The 26,611-nt window shown below is 34.9% G+C and overlaps 1 protein-coding gene and 1 long non-coding RNA gene across 5 annotated transcripts; both read right to left on the bottom strand.

The window, feature by feature from the left end:
* Window positions 1–1,150: 1,150 nt before the first annotated feature.
* Window positions 1,151–26,386, bottom strand: CD200R1 (CD200 receptor 1). Of its 4 annotated transcripts, none has more exons than XM_087966419.1 (6): window positions 25,989–26,386; window positions 23,183–23,488; window positions 19,818–20,060; window positions 18,937–19,051; window positions 18,286–18,343; window positions 1,151–1,927 (listed from the first exon to the last, which is right to left on the bottom strand). In XM_087966419.1, exons 1-6 carry the CDS (start codon window positions 26,071–26,073, stop codon window positions 1,823–1,825), a joined length of 912 nt encoding a protein of 303 aa, XP_087822545.1. In that variant the 5' UTR covers window positions 26,074–26,386; the 3' UTR covers window positions 1,151–1,822. The 4 variants fall into 4 exon arrangements, with proteins under 4 accessions (XP_087822545.1, XP_087822544.1, XP_026537546.1 ...); XM_087966418.1 differs by having other exon boundaries at window positions 18,286–18,346; window positions 25,989–26,385; XM_026681761.2 differs by lacking the exon at window positions 1,151–1,927 and adding an exon at window positions 12,614–14,314.
* Window positions 1,977–11,182, bottom strand: LOC148130427 (uncharacterized). Its single transcript, XR_015749785.1, has 2 exons — window positions 2,846–11,182; window positions 1,977–2,209 (listed from the first exon to the last, which is right to left on the bottom strand). It is a non-coding gene; the product is annotated as an uncharacterized LOC148130427 (long non-coding RNA).
* Window positions 26,387–26,611: the final 225 nt, after the last annotated feature.

The following is a 26,611-nucleotide window of genomic DNA, read 5'->3' as shown; positions in this document are numbered from 1 at the left end:
CTACCAGGATTTAACAGAAAAGTGCATTAATCCTCAACCACTAGATTGGGATTGTTTGTCTAGCTCTTCTGAAAAGCTTTCTGAAATTTAGCATGAAGCATTAAATAAAGTCCTTTGGTTTTTCTTTCAAGCAGAACGGAAGTATATGCATTATTCTTTCTTGGCCAGAAAAATGAAAATCTCTCACACATCTGTTTTCTAGCCACCTTCCTTCATGCTGGATTTGTTTATTTAGTTATCTTCATGTAGGCTGTACTGGACTAGGTTTTTCTGTCAAGCCTTCTTTAGTTTATTCAGATATTGTGTGAGCCTCAGCATAATTTGTTTGTTCCCAGCACATTTTGAATCTGTGATCTTATAAGTCTTTGCACCGAATTTGCATTGCATAACAGTTCTTGTTTATGGAGGCTTGCAAATAAGGTTTTTACTGTTAAGCTGCCCTCCTTATATACACAGTTGGAGGGGGAGGGGTCCAAAAAATAAAATGTCCCATTACTGTATATTTTATTTCCATACAAAAATCTTAAGAAGGAAATGGCTGAGTAGTTGCTAATAAATACATAACATAACATAACATACATACATACATACATACATACATACATACATACATACATACATACATACTGTGTTTCTCATATAATAAGGCCGGGTCTTATTTTTTTTGAGCCCCGAAAAAATGGCTAGGCCGTCTTTTTGGGGGTGACTTAATTCCCACCCCTTGCATCTTCGGGTGGGCGGGCAGCGATGGCTTGGATGTTGACCTCGGCATTGGTGGGGCACTTCATATCGGGGTCAACGCAGGCAGCACCATATCCGGGTGTGCAACAAAAGTACTTCCTAACGGCAAGCCCCCCCACCATTCCCCCCATTTCGCATGTTTTAATATAGGCCTTAATTTGGGGGGAGGGGCTTAGTTTCATTTCATGCCTATAAAACATGCTGGGACTTCCTATTGGGGGAAGCCATATTGTTGGAGAAACAGGGTACATACATACATACATACATACATACATACATACATACATACATACATACATACATACCATAATATATTTTGTTCTATAATATAATATAAGTTTATTAGTATATAAGTCCATTCACAAAGGAAAGGAGTATTTTTATTTGTCCTTAAACTATTAGCTATAATTTGATCAGACTTATTTAGAAGTATGAAAACAATAAATTTAATACAGTTCAGTCAGTTACAATAAAGCAAAGCTGTCTATTATTATTTATAAGAAAGCAAAAACTAGATTTAAAAAATAATGTTATCTCTGTTGGCTCATTAAAATGTAGAAACCTAAAGCTAAGCTATGGTCCCAGCTTTCATAAAAACAAAATATTTTTACTTCAGTGATGCAACAGAAGACAAATAAACAAGCTAAATTTGATACCCTCTATTCTCTTTTGGAAAATAATGAAATGACATACCTACTTTATGCTAAAACTGTTTGGTGATTTCAGATAATATCACTGAGCAAAAAAAATGTTAGAATTTCCTCTATATAGTTTGCTACATTTGAGAGCTATACTTTTTTATAAATAAAAAATCCAGGACAAGGAACACATCTGCCGAAATGAAATACTTTAAAAAATAAGGAAAAAAAAGAATATTACTTAAATACAAACTAGTAATATTTGAAAAAAATTGATCCATTTACTAAAGAGTGGTTTTTAGAATTTTTAGTTACTAATGTTTACATTTGTTTCAGAAAAAAATTGTATACGTAATACAAAATTGTGAAATGAAACCATACTGTGTTTATAAAATAAACACTGGAAAACTAGTACAGTTTTTTTCTTCACATAGGAGGCATTTTTATTTTATTTGTCTTCCCCACAAATTTCCACAATTTTCCACTTTTCCTTCTTTCCGTGAGATGAGGATGTGACCTGCTTCAGACAGTACTCTGGAAATGGGATGCTAGTGGTGCAGAGAAAAATAAGACTTAATGCAAAAATTTTTTTAAAAAAAACATTAGCCCTACTCAGCATGATACAGGAAATGTTTTTGAGACCAGTCTACCATAAATTTATGCCTCTCATAGGTAGCCTAAATGGATTATACTCTTTAATTCAGATTTTGTCTATTTGGAGTATTCTAGAATCTTTTCACAACCTATATTAAAATTTTTGCCCTTCCCTCTAAAAGATGTGGGAAGTTTATTGTTTTCAGTAAGTTTTGGTGTCCCTAAAGAAGGAATGGCTAATGAATAACTGTTGTGACTGGGAGGCTTGAGCCTGCTGTGCGCTTTGAGTCTGATGTGTCAGAAGACACAGGTTCGAGTGATGAGGAGGGTTTGGCATTGGGATTTGAGCCTGCTTTAATGGGAGATGCAGACGTGAGCCAGGAGGATGAGGAAGTGTCGGAATCACCATCCTCTCCAGAACCTTCCTCATCAATTATGCCTCAGGTGTCAGCAGATGATCGACAGAACGTGCCGGAGTCCTTGGGTGATGATCAAGCCAATGAATGTTGGGTTGATGTAAGGATGAGACGTAGGCTGAGACGTCAAGCACAAATTGAAAGGAAACATCAAATCAGGGACTGAGTAGAGAGACTGACACGCCCCTTTAAGGAATATAAGGAGGCGTGTTAGCTTGGAATCCCCATTCGGGTCAAACTTTGTTATTTACGTTCGCAGTTTGGAAAAAGTTTTCTGTTTGCCGTTTGGCTCTGATTTATAGTGCTGCTCGTTATCTGGATTTGCAGACAGCTTCTGGGAAAGCTGCCAACGACGTCTTCAGCCAGAGGAAAGTTAACTCTGTTGTTCCTGATATTGTCTGTTCGTGTTTTTTCCTTTGGACATTTGGACTCTCACCTTGTGGCCACAGGTGAGACAGAACAAATAACTATTTTGGATATGCAGTACTGTAAGGTTTATTAACTACATCATCAAATAGAAGTTCAAGATGTAGATTTTCCTAGTCTGTAATAGAAGTTCTCTGTTTCAAGACTCTTTTTACCTTGGATATTCTGATAAAGTCATATCTACCAAGTAATGTCCCTACTATTTAGGCCCTTGGGTTACTTAATGAATGAAATAAGTTCTGTGCAAGGCACTTTAAAAGATTCTGGACATACTTCCCTGAATAAGCTGCTGAGAATTATGAGAATAGGCAACATCCAATATACAAGCGACTATACAGTATATAAATAAATAAGTGTAATAAGATATATTAATTCCAAGACAAGATGAGAATGAGATGGTGAATCCTATGTAATAGATCCCTATGTAACTTGTTGACATTGGGATTATAAATATTTATTCAAATGCTCAGATTATAGCTAAATAAAGGAAATAACCTTTCACACAGAACCAGACAAATATGCTTATCAACAAGTAGCCCTCCACTCTACGAATGGAGAAACTTTCTCATTTGTGATTCATGGTAGGCATGCAGATCTCAGGAACTAATTTAAAGCATTTTCATTATGGTTTTCTTCTCTGAAATGTGAATTATCCTGTTCAGTGTGAAAGACTGCCTCTGATTGCTTTGAGATGCAGAATTAAACTATCCTAACAGGATTATTCAATTAATCATTTTATAAGAGTGTCTTCATTTATACTTTCAACTCTGAATGTTCATTCTAACATGAGCACTGTTCTAAAAGCCATTTTTGAATCTATGTCAAGATATTTTTCTGCAAACCTGATTTCCCAGTTATACCAACTTATGCTTTGGCAAGTTTGAAGAACTTGCACAATGTTCATGGCGGTTAGTTATGGTCCTGTACTAAGTAACAGTCAAATCCAACTTCTATGATTCATTCCAAAATAAATATTAGATTCCATAAAGCCCAGGAGACCTTCCTAATTTTTGCTCCAGTTCTTCATATTTTAAGGATGTAAATCATAGGTTTAAAGCAAAAATATATATATATTACTCAGATGTATAGATGCCCTGATATGTTTCGTCTTGCATATGTTTCATCCTTTCTAAACCATGAGGAACCCCAAATCCATGATTAGAGAAAGACTGCATAACTGTGATTCAGTCCTAGCAGAAGTAATAGCAATTAGATTTATGTACCGCTGCTCCATAATGCTTTATAGCACTCACTAAGTGGTATACAGATCAGCATATTTCCCCCAACAATCTGGATCCTCATTTTACTGATTTCGGAAAGGCAGAAGGCTGAGTAAACCTTGAGCTTTGTCAGGATCGAACTCCATGCTGCAGAGTACTGCATTCTAACCACTCAAAAACCAGGCTTTTACCCTGATGTTTTCAGTTGAACCTTGCACCAGACTTTAAGGAACAACCACAAGCTTCCTTCGAAATTTAGTTGAGTTCATTAGGTTCCTGGGCAGTTAATAAAATAGGACCAGCCTGCATGTGACAAGGAGCAGTTACAGAGTATTCGCAGGCAAACAAAAGTAAACTAATCATATCAAGGGGGGATTAATAATCCAAATCATGTCATTATTGTCCCCTCATAGAAACCAGATCCAGCATGTGCTTATCCATATATTTTGAACCCTTGATGACATGGATCACATCCATGGCTGCCATCTTGGCCATAAATTCCTGAGCTGTCACTGACTGCAGCTCCAGAAAAGGCAAGTTGAAATGCCCCATGACAATAAGCTTATGGGACTCCATTGACAAACTAGCAACAAAGTGCAAAAATTCAAGTAGAGGAAGCTGCTATGCATCTAGGAACTGTTGCATTATATTGTTAGTTGCTGGTTAGAATATCCCAGTAGGCTCATTTTGATTTTATGCTGTCATAGATTAATATATTTTCCTCCTACAGCATATTTAATTCCATGGTCAAGCACAAATCACTGCCCTCTAGTGGTGCTAGCTAGCACATTAGCAGTCAGTTTGTAAATTATAATATAATTTACACATTTGAATTAGGACCTTTTGAGTTCAATTTAATTTATAAACCTTGAAATCGGAAAGGTTCATCTTTAGATAGACTCTGCTCTGCTTATAAAGTGGCAATGATATTGGTTTCCTTTACAGGATGATTTTAAGAATGACAAAAAAAAAAATATTTAAGTGGATTTTTTGCCACAACAAAAAATGAGTCAGACTGTCTTTCTTTTGCTCCATATAACTACGAAACAGACATGTATATACAGATATTTTAATTATTTTATTTATCAAATGTATATAGCCTATGGGCTCTGCCATGCATTCAACTGTATTTTTGTTGCAATGCCAAAATGTGCTAGAAACATTTTAAACAACTGTCTTTAAGAGTAAATCTGATCCAACATGATGGTACCTATGTTTTTAACCCTATCATCTTAAAAAACAACTTTAATTTGTACCTATCACATTCTGCTTGTTTTCAGCTGGCCGTTTCGGAGCTGACAGTACCCTTATAATCTTATTTGAAGCATTTAGTAAAAATGTTGCCTTTATAAGAGGATTTAAGACTGTTCATGTCACATTTTAATGGACAAAAGTGGCATAATTACACTGTTGGAAATTGCTATTACACTTCACCCTATTCATCTTTCAAAATGGGGGAGACAGAGGATGAAACTGGGTTTTCCCTGAGAAATAAATTGTTTAAAATGTAGAAAGTATATTTTTGTGCAGTGCTCAAAATGAGTTGCTTCCATTTGAAATGAAGTCAGGCCCAGTTATTACTGTTGAAATGAAGTGAGTGGTATGAGGTTCCCTTGAAAGAATCAGTGCAATATTCCAATACATTTAACACTATTTCCAGCACTCCTATATTTCTTTCTACTGCTACCTTATATACTTGCATACAGACCAGTAAATTTTCCAGAAGTATCATCAATTGCCTTAAGAATAAAAGAGTGAATGTCTTCCAACCCTTCTGGTTAATAACATTAATTACATATTTCCCCTTGACTTATACACAAGCTCGTTTTAACTAAAATAACTCTTTAAAGAAAAATAAACTTTTCTTCTAAAATTGCAGATGGAAAAATGCATCAAATATATATTACCTCAGCATGTATTCAGATACTGTTAAAATAAATTGTTCTCTTTCAAGTAAAACTAAGGCTTATTCATTCATACATGATGATGGAGGGTGGAGAGCTATCCCAAAAGGTTTGGGAAAGAATTAACTTGTTGTAAGTTCAAATACTAACTTAATTTAAAATTCATTTATTTTACAAACATGGCAAACTAACCTCCAGGAGAATATAAAAGAAATGGATCAACACGGATTTCACTTTCAGATATTCTTTAGAAGAAGCAGTTGTGTTTCTAATCTGGTGATGAGAACAATAAACTGTTCAGGGAATAGCTTTATTATACGGTTTGCACATTTTGTACGAACAGAAATGGGGAACTTGTGGCTCCACAGAGGCAATTTTATCATCCCAGGCCATTATCCATGTTCTTTTGGATTAATGAAATTGGACATCCAATGACATTTGGAGGACAAGATTTCTGCCTTTGCTTGAGCTAACAGAACTGCAGGAAAAAGTCAAAATATGTATTGCTGGTTAAAGTTGCCAAAATGTTTCATCCCACCCCCTGTTACTTGTGGTAGATACAATAGTACTAGGAAACTGTTTTTAGACAGGAAATGTAGACTTTGCTTAATCCTGGATATAGATGATATGTAAGCATCGCTCTCTAAACATGCAAAAGAGTCTACTGTTTCCAATGGTTTTATTTGTTGGTTAGTATACTTGTTTCAGAGTGAAATACTGGCTCTTGCTGTACTACGTTTTGTTGTGAAATGCGTCTAACCACCCAAGTACAAATAATAATACTTACCAAGGAGCATAGGTTGGTATGCAATGTTGCAAGAGCACCAGACAAAGAAATAAAAAAGGCATTGGAAGAATACCTGAAGGACAGTGAAGAATATGCAATGAAGTAGTACACCATGAAAGCTTATTGAATATCAAAGAGACCAGAATGACCTACAAGAAAGACCAAATAAAGTGTAGAAAAGAGATATGGCAAAGCGAAGTATTACATGGCCACTACATTAAAAAAACTACCAGGCAAAGCCAATAACAACAAAACCTGGCAATGGCTAAAAGGAGGAAAGTTGAAGAAAGTGATGGGGGGGGAGTTGATGGTGGTGTTGGAGAGGGCAGGAAGGGAGAGAGAGAGGAATTATGGGAGTGAATGTGATCTGTGTGTGGATGGACGAGAAAGAGGATTTGGAGCATGAGCCTGATACCGAATTGTGAAGTTGGATTGCATTTGGAACTCAGACTCTTCAAGAGTTTGCTTTTTTAAATAGCTTTACTACCCTAGTTTATTTCTGTGCTTGGTTGCACCCATGTTGGCAGGCATTGTATGAATGAGCGTTCTCACAGCAGTGGTTTGTTATAGTCCCTTCTGATTAAATAATTCCTGATTCTGTACTTCATGTGAGTAGCTCTCTCAATATGAATGCCATTCTGTGGCAACACATCTTAAATAGTAACAAGGCAGTTAACCGCAATTAATCTCCTTGTAATGTATTCACTGAGAGCTAAGTTAGACATTGCTAATGGGCAGAAATTACTCATTCTTTCTTCTCCCACTAGACAGGGGAAAGAGTGAATCCTTTTTTTGTAGCAAAAAGTCACCCTGTGAGGGATGGTGACTCAGAAAAGGAGAGAAAAAGCTGACATTGTTGAGATGGCAGTAAGGGGTTGTTGTTTTTTTAAATAGTCTGAATCAGGAATCTGTTGAACTATTAATTGTGAGAACTTCCCTCACATGGTCAATCACCTTGTTCAATACACATGCTCTAAAAACACCATGGTTATAATCCAAATCACCAAACTATTACCTAACCACGCAGATTAGATTCATAAAAAATACAAGACTGAAATATAATTGGCTAATTTGTGATTCAATATGTCCTGTGAACCAGCCACCATATCTCCAAAGATGAGAAAATGAACCTCAGGTTTGAATTTGTAAATCTGAATGTTTTTCTATCATAGGTGGGATTACAATTTTTAAAACAGTTTCAGGGAAGTCCCTTTTCACTATTGTCCAAACCAAAAATGACATACAAAACATTGTATTAAAATGTAGATATGACTTTATATAAATATTGAGTAAGCTTTCAAATTTGGTCAGTTGTTAAGCTCTTAGGATTTACAGAAGTGACAGGATAAAAATAGGTTTTAGTGAATGAGTAGACAGAATAAGTTATTAACAGGGATATCACAAAAGAGATGTTGGTTCTTAGCTGTTTACTTTGTTAATACTCTATTTTTACAACTGGTATTAGACTTGTACTTATGAGATACACTGATGTTCAAAAATTCCATGGGGCCATTTTCTACTCAAGCTTATTATCCAATCAATTGAAAACTATTTCTGCCTTTAAATAGAGCAATAGATTTGTTTTTTGTTTTTGTTTATCTAAATTTGCTCCACCGTGAACTCACTCTGGTGACTAGCAAAGGAATACATTAAAGACAAAGGAATACAAATAGTAAAAATCAGAAAAGAAAAATGACACCACAGAATAAGGAAAAGATCTTTAAGATCTTTGTATAGGTCAGCAGGATTGTCAACATTTTGATCTCAAAGATGTGGGTCTTCTGCATAGCAATAGAGAAGGCATGTCTAATGCCATTGGCCCTATCCATGAAGGACTTTGCATTTGACAATCCAGCACCTTGAACTGCATTCAGAAGTCTACCAGTAACTAGTGTAACTCATTTAAGAGTGGAATTACATGGACATACCCTAACGTTTTCCCCCAACTAATTATATTACTAGATTCTGGATCATATATAACTTCTGAGTAGTCTTCAAGAGCAGCCTTATCCACAGCACAACATAATAATTCAAACAAGAAGTCACCAAGGAATAGTAACCTTGAATAGGGCCCCCAATACAAAAATGGGCATAATTGGTATACAAAATGAATTTGTGCTAAAATCTTCTTAGATATGGCTGCCCTTGCTCCTTAGCTGGGAGCCACGAGTCCAGGAGTGTCCCCTAATTGCACACCAGTTCTGATCAGAGTAGCGCTGCCCTCTCCACTATTAAGGATGGAAAGTATCCAGGATCTTGTAGCCCTCAAACTCCAGCTACTCCATCTTACCTGTTCCTTCCCATCCAGACCTCCCAAAACTTCCAGATATAATCCTGAATTTTACTGAACATTTTTTTAAAAATAGATTTCCCTCCCTTGTTAAAGGTTTTGGTTTGAATGGAAAAAATATTAAAGCTATGTAGTGAAAAGTCCTGAACAAAGAAATATATCTATGGGGAACAGGGAAAATCATGAAAAAAATGCATTTGGAAAATGATGCTATTAATGATAAATGATTAGAGTTTAAAGCCAGTGGGAAGAAACAAAATGATACATATGTTTGAAATTAGAGCCAACTTTCAATAAACTGATGCTGAACTTTTCAGTTAAGGTTACAGAGAGAAATGTAGACAAGCTAGTTCTTAAAGGGGGATTTGGGGATCACGTATTTATATAATAGCACAAAGAGAAGCATAAAAATGGCAAATACCATTTGGGATTAGTCTTAAAAAGCAAAAAGATTTCTGCAATTATAAACACTATTAATAGGTGTAACACTTATAGGCTAAAATGTTAGGAAAACGTCTATCAAATGCAGATTCATTAAATTAACATTAAGCACAGATCTCTAGGTGAATCTTAAAGTTACTATTATGTTTCTTCCAGACAGTATTTTCTGTTTGTTTGTTTGTTTGTTTGATTGATTGTTTGTTTGTTTTCTGACATTTTTACAAGGAGGATATGTTATTCTTTTATGTACAGTTTATCTTAATCATTTTCACTGATCCCATAAATTTTAACAACTCTGTACAAAATCATTTTTTTTTCAAAAATTGCATGAAATAGTTGGGGAAAAAAACACCTTTGCTTAAACTTTAAAAAGCCTGGCATGCTTGTGGTACAGCTGTATTACATACTTGGTATGCTGGCTTCAACTTTCTCTGGCATCTCCTGGACTATTCATCTGAATTTTACTTCTTCATATTGTAAATCCAGAAAACAGAAAAAAGCAAGCTGTGTTAGAGTTTCTGCAGCTGTGTGCTTAAAAATATTTAATGGCAACACTCAGGCAAGGAAAGGGGAGTTACCACCTTTGCTCACATTCAGATTTATACAGCCATAAATTTCACTGGGCTAAAACCAGTGTCCAAAATAATTCATTATGACATCTTTTTACATCTTGTGTGTGCCTATGTGTACCTCAGTGTTCCAACAATTTCATAAAAACGGTTAATCTTTGCAAGGATTAAATTTAGTGTTCTGTTTTTCAAAAGGGCAACAGTCTTACTGAAATTTCACAAGATTCTGAATAGACTGCCTAAATAAGCACATTTGAGCTAAAGAAGAGTTTGGCGCCAGTGAATTACTTACAGCTTTCTAAAGATTTCTTTTCATGCTTTGCCAGAGCCCCAAGTACAACAAATATGCATTGCTACCATTAAAAACAACTTGACAACACGCAATAGACTTTGGATGGTTTGATGCACAAAGTCTTAAGGAACAAGCAAGCATAATGGGAACTATGTATAACCCCAAAAGCAGTAGGAAGGCAAAATTCCTGGTAATTTCTGAAGTGCTCTAGTAGTAGGTTAGCCTGAATGTCATTAATTGGAAGACTATGGTTACTGACACACTACATGCAAATTAGGCAGAGGCCACTTTTTGTAAAGAAGATCTGTTTTGAAAGAGATCCTTTGAGGCATAGAATTGTAGAAAAAGATGTATTGGATATAGCTTGTCTTTTAAGTAAGAGGTTGGCGTTTTTTTTATTGTCCTTAAATGTGAACTTACTTTAATTCTATGTTTTAAAAATGTGTAATGTCCCCTTTAAACTTTGCAGGAAATTGAAATGCAGTTCTCCAATTTAAAAGGAAACAAAGTAGTAGACAAATTATGGGTAATCCTCAATTTACCACCACAATTGAGCCAAACATTTTTATTGCTAAGTGAGACAATTGTTAAGTGAGTTTTGCCCCATTTTACAACCTTCCTTGCCACAGTTGTTAAATGAATCATTGTAGTTGTTAAGTTAGTAGCATAGTTATTAACTGAATCTGGCTTCCCCATTGACTTAGCTAGTCAGAAGATCACAAAAAGTTAGTCAGTTTCTTCCTGGTAGCTATGCTGCTCTGTAACAATGGGATTTCTCCTTGTTTCGTCATGGATAGATAGATAGATAGATAGATAGATAGATAGATAGATAGATAGATAGATAGATAGATAGATAGATAGATAGATATAGATATAGATATAGATATAGATATAGATATAGATATAAGATATAAGATATAAGATATAAGATATAAGATATAGATAGATATAAGATATAGATAGATATAAGATATAGATACACACACACACACACACACACACACACACACACACACATTTATATTTCAAGAACTGTATACTTTTGTTCTATGATTAAACATTTCTGTTTTCCTTTCAAAGCAATACAGTTGAGTTCCCTAAGGATCCTTATTTATCTGCTGTCTTGTTCATATTGGTCACCATTGCTCCTCCAGGCCTCAATAACCCTTAAAATATATTTCAGGTTCTAATGTATATTTCGGAATCTATAGGCCCTGGTTCTTCCACAGACATTTGTTTGAGTTTAGCAGAACCACTCATCATTTATTTCATTTCCTCTAAAAAGTAAAAACAAGAAAAAAAAGTTCAATGTCAATTTGTGGTCATACATTCTCCTACAAAGCATAATGCTTAGTAATTTTGCAACTGCAATATATTTCTTTTAAAAAGCAACTCAATTTGAAACATTTTGGTTTCCATGAAAACCATATAGTCATTCACTGATTATAGCGATAATGTGAATGATCACTGCTGTAATCTTCCTACATCACATAGGAGAGGTTAATGGATTTGCTAACTAATACCATCAAAAAAATGTTGCAATGTACTAATAACCAATATCACCATGACTGAAACAAAGCTACTTTCTAAGTTCAGCTTTCATAGCCAAATGTGTCCAGGATGCGATGGAGGGAAATGATGGTGAAGGTTAGGACAAATATCATAATCCCTTCTCAAAAGTTCTGTAGGAAAAAATTTTCCCAGCCTTTCTACATGGAGAATTTCCCACAATTTAATTGAGCTTTAGGGTAATATGCCATCTAGTGGCTCCTAATAATTTGAAGTTCCTAATGGTGATTTATCACCGCCCAATCTGGAGAGAGAGAGAATGGTGGGGAGGGAGGGGGGAGAGAGGGGGAGAAAGAGAGAGAGAGTGTCAGTCAGTGGTCAGAAGTCATTTGTGGAACCATTTTGAATAGTGTATTTGAACAGTGGAGGAAGAAAAGTACAAGTTGGTGAATCTACATGCTTTGTTTTCTTTTGATTTTTAATTTTCCTGCTATAAATTTAGATCATAGATAGCTGCGCATTTATCATATGAATTATATGTGCAATTTTCCTTACTGTGTACACTTTTTGCAATCAAATTAACTGATCGCATTTTAAAACAACTTTTATAGTTATATATCTGTTTGTGAAAATGTTTTTCTAATAGACTTTCCTTTCAAATTGGTGAGCTATTTTGAAAAATTCATTTAAATTCTAAATCCAAACAAATCTCATTGTAAATCCTCCCTTAGAGCTCTCTCTATAAACTTTCTGTACATTCAAAATCACATTCTGTCAAAACTGATCTCACAAAGGGTGGCAATTAAGGTTTATTTATATGTGTTTACATACAATGAGTAATTGGTCTAAGCCTTCCTGTTAACCTAATTTAGTTTTGTGTAATTATGTACACTTCAAAAATGCCAGAACAAGACCAAATATCAAGGAAAATGTTTTGACCAAATTCTGCTTTCTTTCCACTATCTTCACTTATTCTGACTGTAAATGTCAAGTCATTTAGAGTATACTGTGTGCTTTTTGAATCACTTCAAATATTAATTTCATCCACTGTGAAACAGCAACAACAACAACAGGCAGTCTGTCCAAAAGTCTACAAAATCTCGATAAGGCTTTTTTTCCTGCCTTCTGAAAGACAACAAACTAAATTTAATGCTTAGAAATGTTCGATTGCAGTGTGTGAGTATAGAAAGCTAGACATATCCATAGAGAGGAAGTAAACCAGGTTTCAATATAAATACTTCCTGAATAATCATCTTGTGGTTACTTGATTTCCAGAGTTTTTCAAATTCAGCTCACTCTTAGACAGAATGATGGTAGAAGAATATCCACTTTTTATGACTTTCATATCAGCTTTCTAAACAGATGTTCTAATTGTTGTGTCCCGCCAGCGACTGCAGAAGATTCAGACAGTGAGGAGGTTGGGGAGAAACCAGTCCTGGAGTCTGGGGAAGGCTCTGACGAGTGCTCTGCATCAGAGGCAGGGAAGGGGCCAGGGCCGTCTGACAGTTATCAGCTGCCTTCGGAGTCGGACATCAGTGAGGCAGAAGAACAGCTGGAGACTGTTCCCAGTATGCACATGCGCAGAGCTGCCAGAAGAAGGGAACAGCTAAGAATAAGGGTCAACTTGGGAGTAAAGCCACAAGTGGACAGTGAATGGCCCCTCCCAAAGGGAATAAAAGAGGAGCGAAAGGGGAGTGGGGAGCAGGAGACAATTAGTTCATTTGGGTGAAGATCTGTTCTTGCATTCTTGCCAAATATTGTCTGCTACAGTGTGGCATCTAAAAGATATCGGCCTGGCAACTCTCCAAGCCTGATAAAGGTCTGTAATTGTGAAATATCTTGAAAGACTGTTGGCCTGGACTTTGCTGGAGAGGAATTCACTGTAAACTAAATAAAAGGAGTTTATTGGGACAAGGAGTCGGCTTCGTGCTGTTGGGGAAGCCTAGGTCAGAAAACTAATCTTTGTGAGCAAAAGTAAGTGCCTGGTATGGAAGAGCCAGTAAAGTTGTTAGAAGAATCTGTGGTGATTAAAGAAAAATAGATACTTATTTATGCAAATGTCCTCATGTTCAGTGGAAAGATTGGTTTAAAGTTGCTGTCATTGCCATTCACTTTGAGCCAGTCTGATGTAGTGGTTAGGGCATCATGCTAGAAACCAAGAAACCAAGTTCTAGTCCTGCCTTCAGAATAAAGCCAGCTTGGTGATCTTGAGAACATGAAAACAGTCATGGTAAACCATTTCTGAAAAAATTTGCCAGGAAAACTGCAGGGACTTGTCCAGCAGTCTCCAAGAATTGGAGAAAAAAATAAGTTACCATTCACTGTAATTAACACATTTTGCCCTTACGTACTTCTCACAGTTCAGATCTGATGCTGTCTTATGACGAAGATGAAAGATCATACGTGTTAACCTGATGAGAAATTACATGCTTTATCATATATTACATTTTCCACTTGCACAAAGATAGCATATGGCTCCACATCTTCCTATAAAACAAGAAAACATTTTGAGAAGAAAAGGCATTACATCTTTTGAATATAGTTTTAAATTTTAAAAGTGAAGCATTAATAACCCTGTTTACACTGTTTATATTTCATTTATACCTGATGGGAAAAATATGGCATACTGCAAATCACCTTTACATTTTGCATTACATAACACACTGAGATACTAATCAGTATAATTGGTTACTGAATCCATGTTTATAACACAAGTGACATTTGGCTTCTCATTAAACATCCCCCAGCCCTACAAAACTACACCCCCATACCTTATGTACAAGCAGTTATGTTACTGTACATATTGTGGGTAATAGCATACAAATTTCAATTTTGCTTTCTTTCTTTCTTTTTTTTACCAAAAGAGGCTTATTTTTTCTTTCGTTCCTTTTTAATCCTAGCATTCTCAGATCTAAAAGCAATTTTGTTTGGAATATTTGAAAGTATAGCTACTCTGAAATTGAGTTGTAGATGACTTTGAAAATGGCACCTTACAAGAAGATACTGAAATATATTTTAAACATAAAAGGTCTTCAGATTGTTCTTTTCTGTCACAGAGCTTTGTGTTACTAATGGCAGATTAACTAGAGTGGATGGCAAGTTTGGAGGAATAGGGAGGATCATTTGGGAATTAGAGACAAAAGTTAAGCCATAGATTCCTGAGCTGTGACCCTTTGCTTATTATCTAATATTGTAACTTGGTTCATTTAAAGTAAAAGTAGACCATAATTCTTTTTCTCTTTTCCCTGGTGTGTGTGTTTTTTATTTATTTATTTGTTTATTATTTATAAAAAGAGCAAAAATGTCAATGTCTATATAAACAGTGTGGGTATAGTTATTTTGAGTAATAATCATCATCATAACAATAGCATTTATCACATTAGTAGTCATCATATAGTAACAATGATACATCATCATAACATTGATAATAAACATATAGTGACAATATTGCTTATTTATATATTTAGTAAACCGTTTTTACAAAGTTAGTCATTCTCTTGTATTTTTTAAAAATCTAACTTCTGTTTCTGTGTGTATTTTATTTTGGAAGACAGCCCAGTCATCTAACTGAGTCCAGTATTACCATGTTAGAAACAAGTTTTATGGGTTTTTTTTTTCATTTTTGATATGGAGAAAAGGGAAAATTACAGCAATAGCACGTATATATCACTCCAAGGTGCTCTGCAGCATTCTCTGAGCAATTTGGGGGCACTATGTCAGCATATTGTCCCCCAAAATCTGGGTCCTCATTTTACTGACCTTGGAAGGATAGAAGATTGGATCATCTCGAACCCTGTCAGGATTGAACTCCAGACTGTGGGCAAAGTTAGTCTGCAATTCTGTATTCTAACCACTGTACCACCAGGGCTCAGTTATGTGTATGATTGATAACATGATTAAAACATTGGAGAATAGATTTATGTATGTACTGTGCCCACCAGTTTTGACTTACTGTTGTTCTCCTTTTCTAATAGAATACAGTTTTCATGTGATAAGTAAGAAATTTGGTTGCAATAGCTAATTGCTATTGTGGCATGCTTTAAGCATAAGTTGTGGTAAAAGTGACAATGTTGATTTAATAACTAAACTGAAAAAAAGCTGAATCCAGCATTCAGAGTTGATCAGGAAGGAAGTAAACATATTGAAGAAACTTCAACACATAACACTAATTAAGTGAATTAAAGCAGCATCTTAACCGCTTTCATGTACTAATTTCATGTTATTATTCTGCATTACATTTATAGCTTATTCAAACTGTTTATTATTCCCTTTTTATATGCTGAGATGTAAAAATTAAATTGGGTTCCATATTCAAATACTGTCCTGCTGGTTGAAGACGTATTATTAGGATAACTATCTCGTTTGCTTTTTGTTTGTTGTAAAGGGCATTACTACTGATAATTGGTGATTATTAGTTATTATTAATGAGCAGGAAACCAGTGATTATTGATGAACAGGAAAACACTGGATGCAAGAACTTCCAAATTGGATGGAGAGAGAAAGGAGAAAAGTCAGTAAGAATCAAGACTGATATTTCATTGTCTACAATGAAAGAGTTAAAAGCTATTCTTTCAAATCAGATGGAGGTTCTTGAAAGTAAAACAAATAAAAATGGTGGCATTATCCAACAAAAATTGAAGCAAAGAAAAGAAATGCAAAAACTGTTTATCGCAAACAAGGAAATGCAGATATTTAATTACAAGAAGATTTTGGAAGGAAAAGCTTATTTGGTGATATGAAAAGGCAAAATGTAAAAATTATTTGAATTTTGATGCAGATGAATTACAATGATTCAAAAAATGTTTAGAATTAATTCCATTGTAGACCAAAGGGGAAATTTACATTTTTAATAAATAAAATGGCTGAAATGGCAAACTATTTGGTTAAGAATGAAAATACTTAAATTATTATCATGTGCTTAAAAAATAACATGTGCTTAAGAAACAAAGACTTAACATTCTTGACATCATATTTATAAAGCATAACTAAAAGTCTACGGCTACATTCCATTTGAAAGTATTTACGATGGGAGAAAAGTATTCATTTATTCAAGGAAAGATGCTAAACAGCAGGGAGCAACCTCAAAATCCCAATAAGCAAAATCAAGCTTTATATAACTGTAATCTATAAAATACTCAAACTGTAAATTAAGGATGACAGGGCTAAAACTAAGACATCAATAAATATTAATAACTTGAACAATTCATTTCACAGGAAGCTGATTCTTTTAAAGATTGCTATTGATTATTCAGCCTTGATTACTTGTTGCACTTATTTCCTTTATGAAACTTGGGCTGACAAGGCATATCAGATTCTGTATTTAAATTTGAAACTTGTTACAAGAATTAATAAAGGATATTTCATTAAAAAGGAAGGAGGAATGGGAGGGAAGATTAAGAAGAATGTTTAAAAGACAGCTAATAAACATGGCAAAATATTTAAGTCTATTGTTTACTAATATAACTGTAAGCTTGGGTCTTGTTGTTGCTTTGGAAAGGGCATCATCTTGCCAAATACTTGTTTCTGACTGGTGCCTACACTCCAGTACAAGTAGTTCTTGACTTACAACCACAACTGAATTTATGTTGCTAAATGACAAATTTGTTAAATGAGTTTTGCCCCATTTTATGACTTTTCTTGCCACATTCGTTAACTGAATCACTGCAGTTGTTAAATTAATAACACAATTGTTAAGCGAATATGGTTTCCTTACTGATTTTGCTTATCAGAAGGTTGCAAAAGATGATCACATGACCCTAGGACACTGCGGCCATAAATATGGGTCAGTTGTCAAGCATCCAAATATAAATCATATGATCATGAGGATGCTGCAATGATCAAAAGTATGAAAAATGGTCGTCAGTCATTTTTAGTGGCCGTTGTAACTTCGAACGGTCACTAAATGAAGTGTTGTAAGTCGAGGACTAACTGTACATCTCTGACTCAGAAAAGGAGTTTGCATCTTAAGCCTTACAGCTTCCTTTCTTGTATCTCACCATCAGTGGTCCATCAGATAAGGCCTTTGAGACTACAAGTATTCTCTTGACTGAAACTGTATTGCTTGCAACTCACAGAGCTGGATGTGACTCAGCATCTCCAGGCTTTGGTATTAGACTTGCTTGACTACTGCCTGCCATAACTAGGGGATGGCACTTTGTCTTCAAGCCAAGAGTCATTTTTATCTGTTAAACTGCATTGCTAGACATTGTATTCCAAAAAGATGGCTAGGTCAAGGCGTAAACAAATTGTGATTGAGATTATTTTACAATAAATCTAAGTACTGAAATTAACTAATAAATTATTAAAGATATTTAATAGTTTTCTCCCCTGCATCTTAATATGATGACAATCCTCCTAACAGTTATTGTGAACTTTACAATGCCAACAATCAATTTAAAAAAAAAAAAAAAAATAAAGGCTGGTTTGAAACAGATCAATTATTGTTTACTTGGTCTTACCTGGATGGTTTGTCCTGAAATTGTTTCTATATTTGTAGTTGCATTGATTTTTCTTTTGCTGCTATCACAGGAGGAGGAAGGAAAATAATCAGATCTCCTTCTCTCAATAAATGCCACAGCAAATAAATTTTGTTAAATAAAAAAATGCCATTTAAAATGCATTTCACTTATAACCAAGTATCTTTTCAGTTGAAGCATCCTTTCCTCATAAGAAAAGATGCAAAGGTTGCAGAATTAAAATGAAGGGACAGTTTACCACTTCCTTTGTAGATCTGAGTTCTATCTCCTGCTTTAAAATTACCCTCATTCTGCCGTAACTCCTCCCCCTTTTGCTTTTACCCTCATTTTACATTTCATTGCACAAACAACACAGCAACATTTCAATGAAATGGTTTCACTACTGCAGTAGTACACCGAGCTGATGCTCATGGTGTTCTGGCAGTGTCTGCAAGGGGGTGGGGGAAGACCAGGCAGAGTGACATGATGCAAGCCCTGCCCCTTTTGTGTGGGTTCTAAAGGGGGAGGGGCTTATTGCAATGCTCTGCCTGCCATCTTGCCAATGCCTCTACTCCCACAAATGTTGCTGTGACCAACTCTGATAAATAATGAAAGAACCATGAGATGATTTAAGTTAAAACCTAGTATACTTACCTTCCACAGAACCTCCAGAGATAGATGGAAAGTGAAAATCCAAGTATTCCCAAAAGACCAGTAAGACAGCTATAGAGAATTATCATGATATAACTTTCCTTTTTTTCATTTTCACCTGAGAATTTATAAAGTGTGAGAAATAATAAGTAGGAGAGATTAAAGCCCTAATATATTAAATAAACAAAAAGGTGTCAGAAAAGAAAATAGAATAATTATAATTTAGGTATATTCCTAGACAGATTCGTGTTTTCTAATTAAAAAGTTATTTAAAACTTTGTATACAAAGTCACACAAGACTTTGTACTCATTGTGAAATCTTTATTGCTTTAAGCTATAAGAAGTCATGGCAATAAATACAAATAGGAATGCAAATATCCAACCTTTCCACAAAAGTAATTGGAATTTTCAATCTGTGCAATTTAGGCAAAGATGGAATCACTATCTAGCCACCCTCACTGTTTAAAGAAAATATTAAAAAGTATTTCTAGTATTAAGAGCATTCATTATTATTTCTAACTTACTTTCTGAAATAATTTCATAACTAGTACCTATATCAATAGTTTAATAATAAGCACACCCTTTCCTCAATTCCCATGGCTTAATCAATTGACACAAAAATAACTAGAGAAAAATGGAAGTCTGTTTTATTAACATGCAAAAATGATTGAAGGAGGATCAGTCCAGTTAGAGAAAAACCATAGCCCAGCAGTAGACCATGTGTGATGATAGGAAAGACCCTAAAAACCTTTCTCCATCACAGTAAATAGCACTGAGCTAAATAAGCCTGATATATTATTTAAAATGTCAGCAAAGAACAGAGACCTCCAGATTACTATAAACTGAATGTGACTTGGCAGGTGAAACTGATGATTAACTTTTACCTGATTGAGTTAAGATAAGTGATGTTCCCCAAGTTGGATGGGAGATGACGCATGTAAGCTTATCCTTATTAACATTTTTCATATTATATGTACTGATGACGGTCTTTGTGCCATTTGGAAATATTTCAGTTACATTTTGAGAGTCTCCTGGTGGATTCCAGGATATCCCTGCAGCTGGCTTTCCTGCAGCCGCCTTGCACACAGCTGTGCCATTGGCATGAGTCAAGGATACTTGTGGAGGTACTAAAATGAAATGGGACATATAAGAAATAATTAATTACATTTATCAAGCTAGTACCCATTTAATGTGAAAGACATCTGATTATCAGAATTCCAGTCACATTTGCTAATCAGTAAGCACAAGAGAGAATAAAACAGGAAAATACCCATTTATTTTCCAAGGAATGCACCAAATAACCTTGAGAAGTAGGGGTTATTACAAAAAAACATGTATTTGAGCAATCAGAATTGCAGAGTTGGAAGGGATCTTGTAGGTCATCTAGTCTAATCCCCTGCTCAAGCAGGGGACTATACCATTTCTGACAAGTGGCTGTCTAGTCTCTTCTTGAAAGCCTCCAGTGCAGAGGTGGTATTCAGCAAGTTCTGACCGGTTCTGAAGAACCGGCAGGGGAAATTTTGAGTAGTTCGGAATATCACCTCTGACTGGCCCAGCCCCCATCTTTTCTCTGCCTTCCAAGTCCCAGCTGATCAGCTGGGTCTTCTTTTGTTGCCCTGTACAGGTGAACGGAGCTAGAAAGCAGGTTAGTGGGGTGGGGAGAAAATGGGGATTTTACAATATCCTTCCCCTGGAGTGGGGTGGGAATGGAGATTTTATAGTATCCTTCTCCTGCCACACCCGTCAACCCACACCCATCAAACCACGCCCGGCAAGCCATGCCCACCAAGCCAAGCCATGCCCACCAAGCCACGCCCATCTATTCTCTGCCTTCTAAGTTCCAACTAATCGGCTGGGTCTTCTTTTGTTGCCCTATACAGGAGAACGGAGCTGGAAAGCAGGTTAGTGGAGTGGAGTGGGAATGGGAATTTTACATAATCCTTCCCCTGCCACACCCGCCAAGCCACGCCCACAGAACTGGTAGTAAAAAAATTTGAATCCCCCCACTGTTCCAGTGATTAAGCACCCACAACTTCTGAAGGCACTAAATTGATTGATTGTTCTGTCAGATCATTTCTCCTTATTTCTAGGTTGAATCTTTCCTGGATTAGTTTCCATCCATTGTTCCTTGTCTGGCCTTTGGGTGCTTTGGAAAATAGGTTGTCCCCTTCCTCTCCTTCTCTTTACTAGATTAGCCATGCCCAGTTCTTGCAACTGTTCTTTATATGTTTTAGCCTCCAGGCCCCTAATCATCTTTGTTGCTCTTCTCTGCATTCTTTCTAGAATCTCAACATATTTTTAATAGTGTGGTGACCAAAACTGGATGCAGTATTCTAGGTGTGGCCTTACAATCAATAATATATACACTCATGTTGCTGCCACATACTTAGTTTTGGATGAGTTTTTCTTTTCTTAGCTTGGTTTTCTGTCTGTGAATATACAAAAAAGTATGTGTTTCCTTCCTCCTTTCCATCCCCTCCTCTTATCAAGTTTTCCATTCTTGCAACATCACAAATTAATCATCAGTCAACCCTGTGTTAATCCCCTTGGTCAATTGCAGCACTGATAATAAAATTGCTTTATTGCTCATAAAAACCATCACGGAAAGCCTCTCCCCAGATAGTTGAAGGAAAATAGCACGAGAAAAGATGGTTTGGAGGTTTTGCCAAATGTTCCATGTTTGAGCATTGCACGAGCAATAAAAGAATAATATCTGTGGGGTCTAGCCTTGCTTCAGGAAATGATAGACTGATAAATATAAAAGCTTTATGATCCCATATTCTACTGAATCCATGCTGTACCAAAATATTCTAAGAATACCTAGAGGAATTGGAATGGTACAGCAAGATTGGAACACTGATAGCAGTGTTCTAATATCTCAGAGGCTGCTTCAAAGAAGAGGGAGCCAAGATATTATCCAAATCACCTGAGGGCAGAGCAAGAAGCAATAGATGGAAACTAATCAAGAAGAGAAGCAACCTAGAACTAAGCAGAAGTTTCCTGACAGAACAATTAATCAGTGGAACAACTTGCCTCCAGAAGTTGTAAATGCTCAAACACTGGAAGTTTTTAAGAAGAGATTAGATAATCATTTGTCTGTAATGGTATAGGGTTTCCTGCCTAAGGAGGGGGTTGGACTAGAAGACCACCAAGATCCCTTCCAACTATTCTATTCTATTCTATTCTATTCTATTCTATTCTATTCTATTCTATTCTATTCAGCGTGGTTAAGATCTGTTGAAGAGTATAACAATGGCTAGATGACAAAATACGATAATAGAATATTTAGAATGTTAGACAGCAAGGAATACCTTTATTTTTTCTTTCGCCTTTGTTATTTGACATTATATCTATAAAGTGTTTCTAGGATAGATTTGGTATGATTATATGATTTGTTATAGAATAAACTGTTTAAAGTATTGTTATCTCATAAAGCATGAATGATTAAAAGTATAGTCAAATGATTTTTTAATAGCGATATTAGGATATATAAGTTTGGATTGACAATATGAGTTGTTATGTAACATAACTGTAATTGAGACTACGAAATGAATGCACAAAACTGATGAACCAACCGACACACTGTATGTACATAAGAGAGTTGATGTTTTAATGTTTTGTTTGTCTTGTTTGTTTGTAGAAAATCAATAAAATTGTTTTCAAAAAAAAAAAAAGATCTGTTGAAGAGTTATAGGAATATTGCATGTATGTATGTATGTATGTTAATGTATGTTAACATTTAAAAAATATGGAAGATCAAACTTCAAATTCTTTATGTTTTCAAAAATTAGCAATTCATTTTGCCAGGTGTTTAAATTAAGATAATAATTCAGAATAAAGTAAATAAATACTTCATAACAATCTGCAGTTATTCCTCCCCACTTCTGAAAGCAGAAGAATAGTGGAAGTTTCCTAGAAAATGCCTGGAAATGGGATGGCTGACTGCAAACATTAGCAATAAATGTAAACAAAGACTGTTGAAACACCTGAGAGAAGCCTACCATAATAAGTGCCATCTTAGATTAATAATGCTGAAGGTACCACTGTGCCTTAAGCACATCAATGAAACAGGATATTATAAGAACAGGTACAAGCAAATGTATTAATCATAAAAATATATTTTATAAGTTTGCATTTTAATATTATAAACTGTTTTGAGATATCCTGAAAAATTACGTAAATGTATGAAAAAGGAATAGTTTTGAGTATAACAATCCAAGACAATAATTTTAAATATGTTGTTTCTTACCTGATAAAGATAGTTCATGTTCATGATTTAACATTCCTTTAGCAGTAGCAATGAAACATCTATATATTCCTTCACTGGACATTTGAAATGATTTTATCTGAACAGCAGAATCTTCTTCCGGTCTAGATACCCAATCCATGATGTCCTTACTGCAGTTTCTGGCTATGGTATTATTCTCTCTCTTAAATGATAAATGGCAATGTAGTCCACTGTTAAAATTCACCTTCCATATAACAAGATTATATCTTTCTGGAGGACAATGCAATTCAATGGTTGTTCCAAGTATTGCATATTTACTGAATTTATCTAGAAAGATATAGAGAGAAATGTTATCAAGAATTATTATAGATAAACAGGAGGTAAGGGAGATGTTGCAGACTAACTTGGCCTGGTAGTATCCACAAAAGATAATTTTAAAATATGATTTTGCTACTAGCATAGCAACATTTATTCACTTAAGGGTACCAATAGGCTAATATGTATTTGCTTGTTTATTAAATTGATTTATATGGCCACCCATTTAACAAATGAAATTCTGAGTGGCTAGCAACACATTTAAAAACAATGGTTAACAAATGGCCTAATCCTCCAGTGACCTCTGAGAACTCAATGTGTTATACCCTATCAGTATAAACTAAATTATGAAAAACATAGAAAAATATGAAAAGTATGAAAAGAGAAATTTAAAAAAAGAAACAGAAATCAAACTAATTTGAACTTACCTTAAACCATTCACTATACTTCTCTCCACTTTTCTATGCCTGCAAAACACTCTTGCTTCTATCACATTGATGCACTGATTCATCCATAGCTGTTTTCTACATTAGCCTTCTCACTCGTCTTTTTCTGAGGATCTCACCTACTCTATCCAATCATGGTTTTCTCCATCAGCCCTTTTTCTCAATCCATTCATTCTTCCCTCATTCGTTTGCTTTCAAGTTCAATTATCAATCAATCTCTTTATACGGCCAAACTACTTGAATGTACCTCTTTTGTATTAGTCACTCACTTTTGTATCATTCAGCACACATTTATTTATGATATTACATCTTCTAGTTTTACCATATAACTAATTTTTCACCATTTATATATAACTCCCAAGTATCATTTCCTGTCAAAGACAATGGCCTTTGATGCAACGTGTCTAAAATTTCCTAAATATCACTCAGGTTTTCAGTAACAAACATATTATCTTCATATAAGAGCACACACATTTGTTTTCATGATGTCAGGACAGCTGGGGCCAGAAAGCGTTGTTTATCAATGATGCAACCTCTCTCCAGAAGTAAGGCTCATAATAGCTTTCCAAAAATCATCAAAGGCTAAACTTATACAGAGCGTCTACAGGACATAATATTTCATCATCACCCCTTTTTAATTAGTTTTTTTAATTTTTATTGTGACTATTATTTTAAGACTTTTTTAGTTCTTTATGTTACATAGGATGGGGCGTTATTTCTTATTTTTTTATCACAGTTGTTTTATTATTTGGTTTTGACCATGAACGATGTTTTTATTGTGTGTTATTTTGTTGTAATGTAAACCAATGGACGTTGGAATGATTTAGCGGCCTATGCATTCACTAAATATTCTCCTAACATTTTCCACAAACATTTATTTATTTATTTATTTATTTATTTATTTATTTATTTATTTTGATTGGAATTTGAGAACAAAAATAAGAGAGTAAAAATACAATGACAGGGACAATGGGCACGTTAGTGCACATATGCATGCCCTCTCTACTGTACATTCTTTATACATTTATCAATAAATAAATTAAAAACTAAGTTGGACTAGAAGATCCCCAAGGTCTTTTGCAATTCTTTTATTCCTACTTTTTAATAGCATGGGTTGGTTCAATAACTATCTTAACAAAGGAAACAGAATATTTAACATAGAACAGCATGCTTGGCCTGCTAAATTAATAAATTTTGCATTACCTCCTACAAGCAGAATAGCATCCTTGAAGAACATCTTTGATCTCAATAAAATGTTTGTAAAACATCACACTCTTTTGAACAATTTCTCCTGATAGGGATAGCCCTATAAAACTGATAATATGAAAGCATAAATTTATACTGTTTACCGTAATGTCCAAGTTATATTACAAAACTGAATAAATTATTGATTTTGCAAGCAGCATTCAGAAACTTATTTAACAAGGCACCTAAGGACAAATTTGAAAGTGGCTTCCAGAATCATTCAACTGGATATTGTAGGTTTTACATTAAATCGTCATGCATCATTAGGCATGTATACATAGCGATGCAAAGTCAATATGGCATGGTGTTTAGATTACAGCTAAGGTGATACTTTTTAATTCCTCACTATAAAGTTCATAGCATAAACTGGCCATTTCCCATCTATTAACATAGTCTGGATGACTGCGGATATAAAATGTGTGAAGGAAGAACAATATGTACAACTCTGAACTCTGAGAGAATTATGGAATAAAAATATAAACAAACAGTAATATAAAAAATAATGAAGAAGTAAAATAAACTACTAAATTTATATATTACTATAACCTAGAATGATTGCCCATTTTTCTCACTCTATTGCAATTCTTCAAGTTATAATATAAACTTACTTTCATATAAGAATGTCTCTTCCTTTCAACATAATAAAGCAAGGGCCATTGCTTTAGGAACGTAGGTGTTGACAACTACTTACAAAATGTTCTTTAAAATTTGTTTAAATGTATCCCAGATCTTTTGCTAAATATCTTACTCCTTTGCAAAACAGAGAAGCAATGTTCCAGGGAAAGACAACATCTTTACTTACTTTAACATGTTGAACTTACCAGATACTGCCATGGTCATCATAATAGTGAGAAGGATCCCAGCACCCCAAATCTTCATAATAAAATCACTGCATTTTGCTTTCATGGTTCACACAATTGTTTCTCTATTTGACCCATTCTATTATACAACTATTTATTGTTCTAATCAGCATCTTTTGGTGAACATTTTTAAAATTCCAGATGGCATTTCTCCTGCTTTTAACATCCTTTCATTACTGCAGCAACTGATTAACAATTTTGCTTCTGTCAACTGCCTTTGTACTGTGCAAGACTTCCTGTGCTTACAGTCAAAATGTGATCACTGAGGAAACTGATCAAGCATTTTTCTTATTTTTTCCCTAAACAAAGCTGCTGTCTTGCGAAGATAAGTTTTTCCAATAAAATTCAAAGAAAAAGAAGAAGGCGGCTAGCTGAACCCAGGCACTGTCTCAGAACAGTCTGCTTCAAACTTCTCTATTTGATCTCCACAAAAATTTTCTGTCATTCTTTTCATGTAAATTGAAAAGCTGTTACATAAGAAATTGGCTACGGCTGAATACATAAAAACATAGAAATCAATCATAAATTTACTACCCGTTTAAAAAAAACAACTTAAACCAAACAGATAAGGAACAATCATTTTC

This window comes from Notechis scutatus, chromosome 5, assembly GCF_049901735.1.
Source record: "Notechis scutatus isolate UNSWTSFEM ecotype Mainland chromosome 5, rNotScu1.2, whole genome shotgun sequence".
Classification (NCBI taxonomy): domain Eukaryota; kingdom Metazoa; phylum Chordata; class Lepidosauria; order Squamata; family Elapidae; genus Notechis; species Notechis scutatus.
This window is presented reverse-complemented; position numbering and strand designations above follow the sequence as displayed.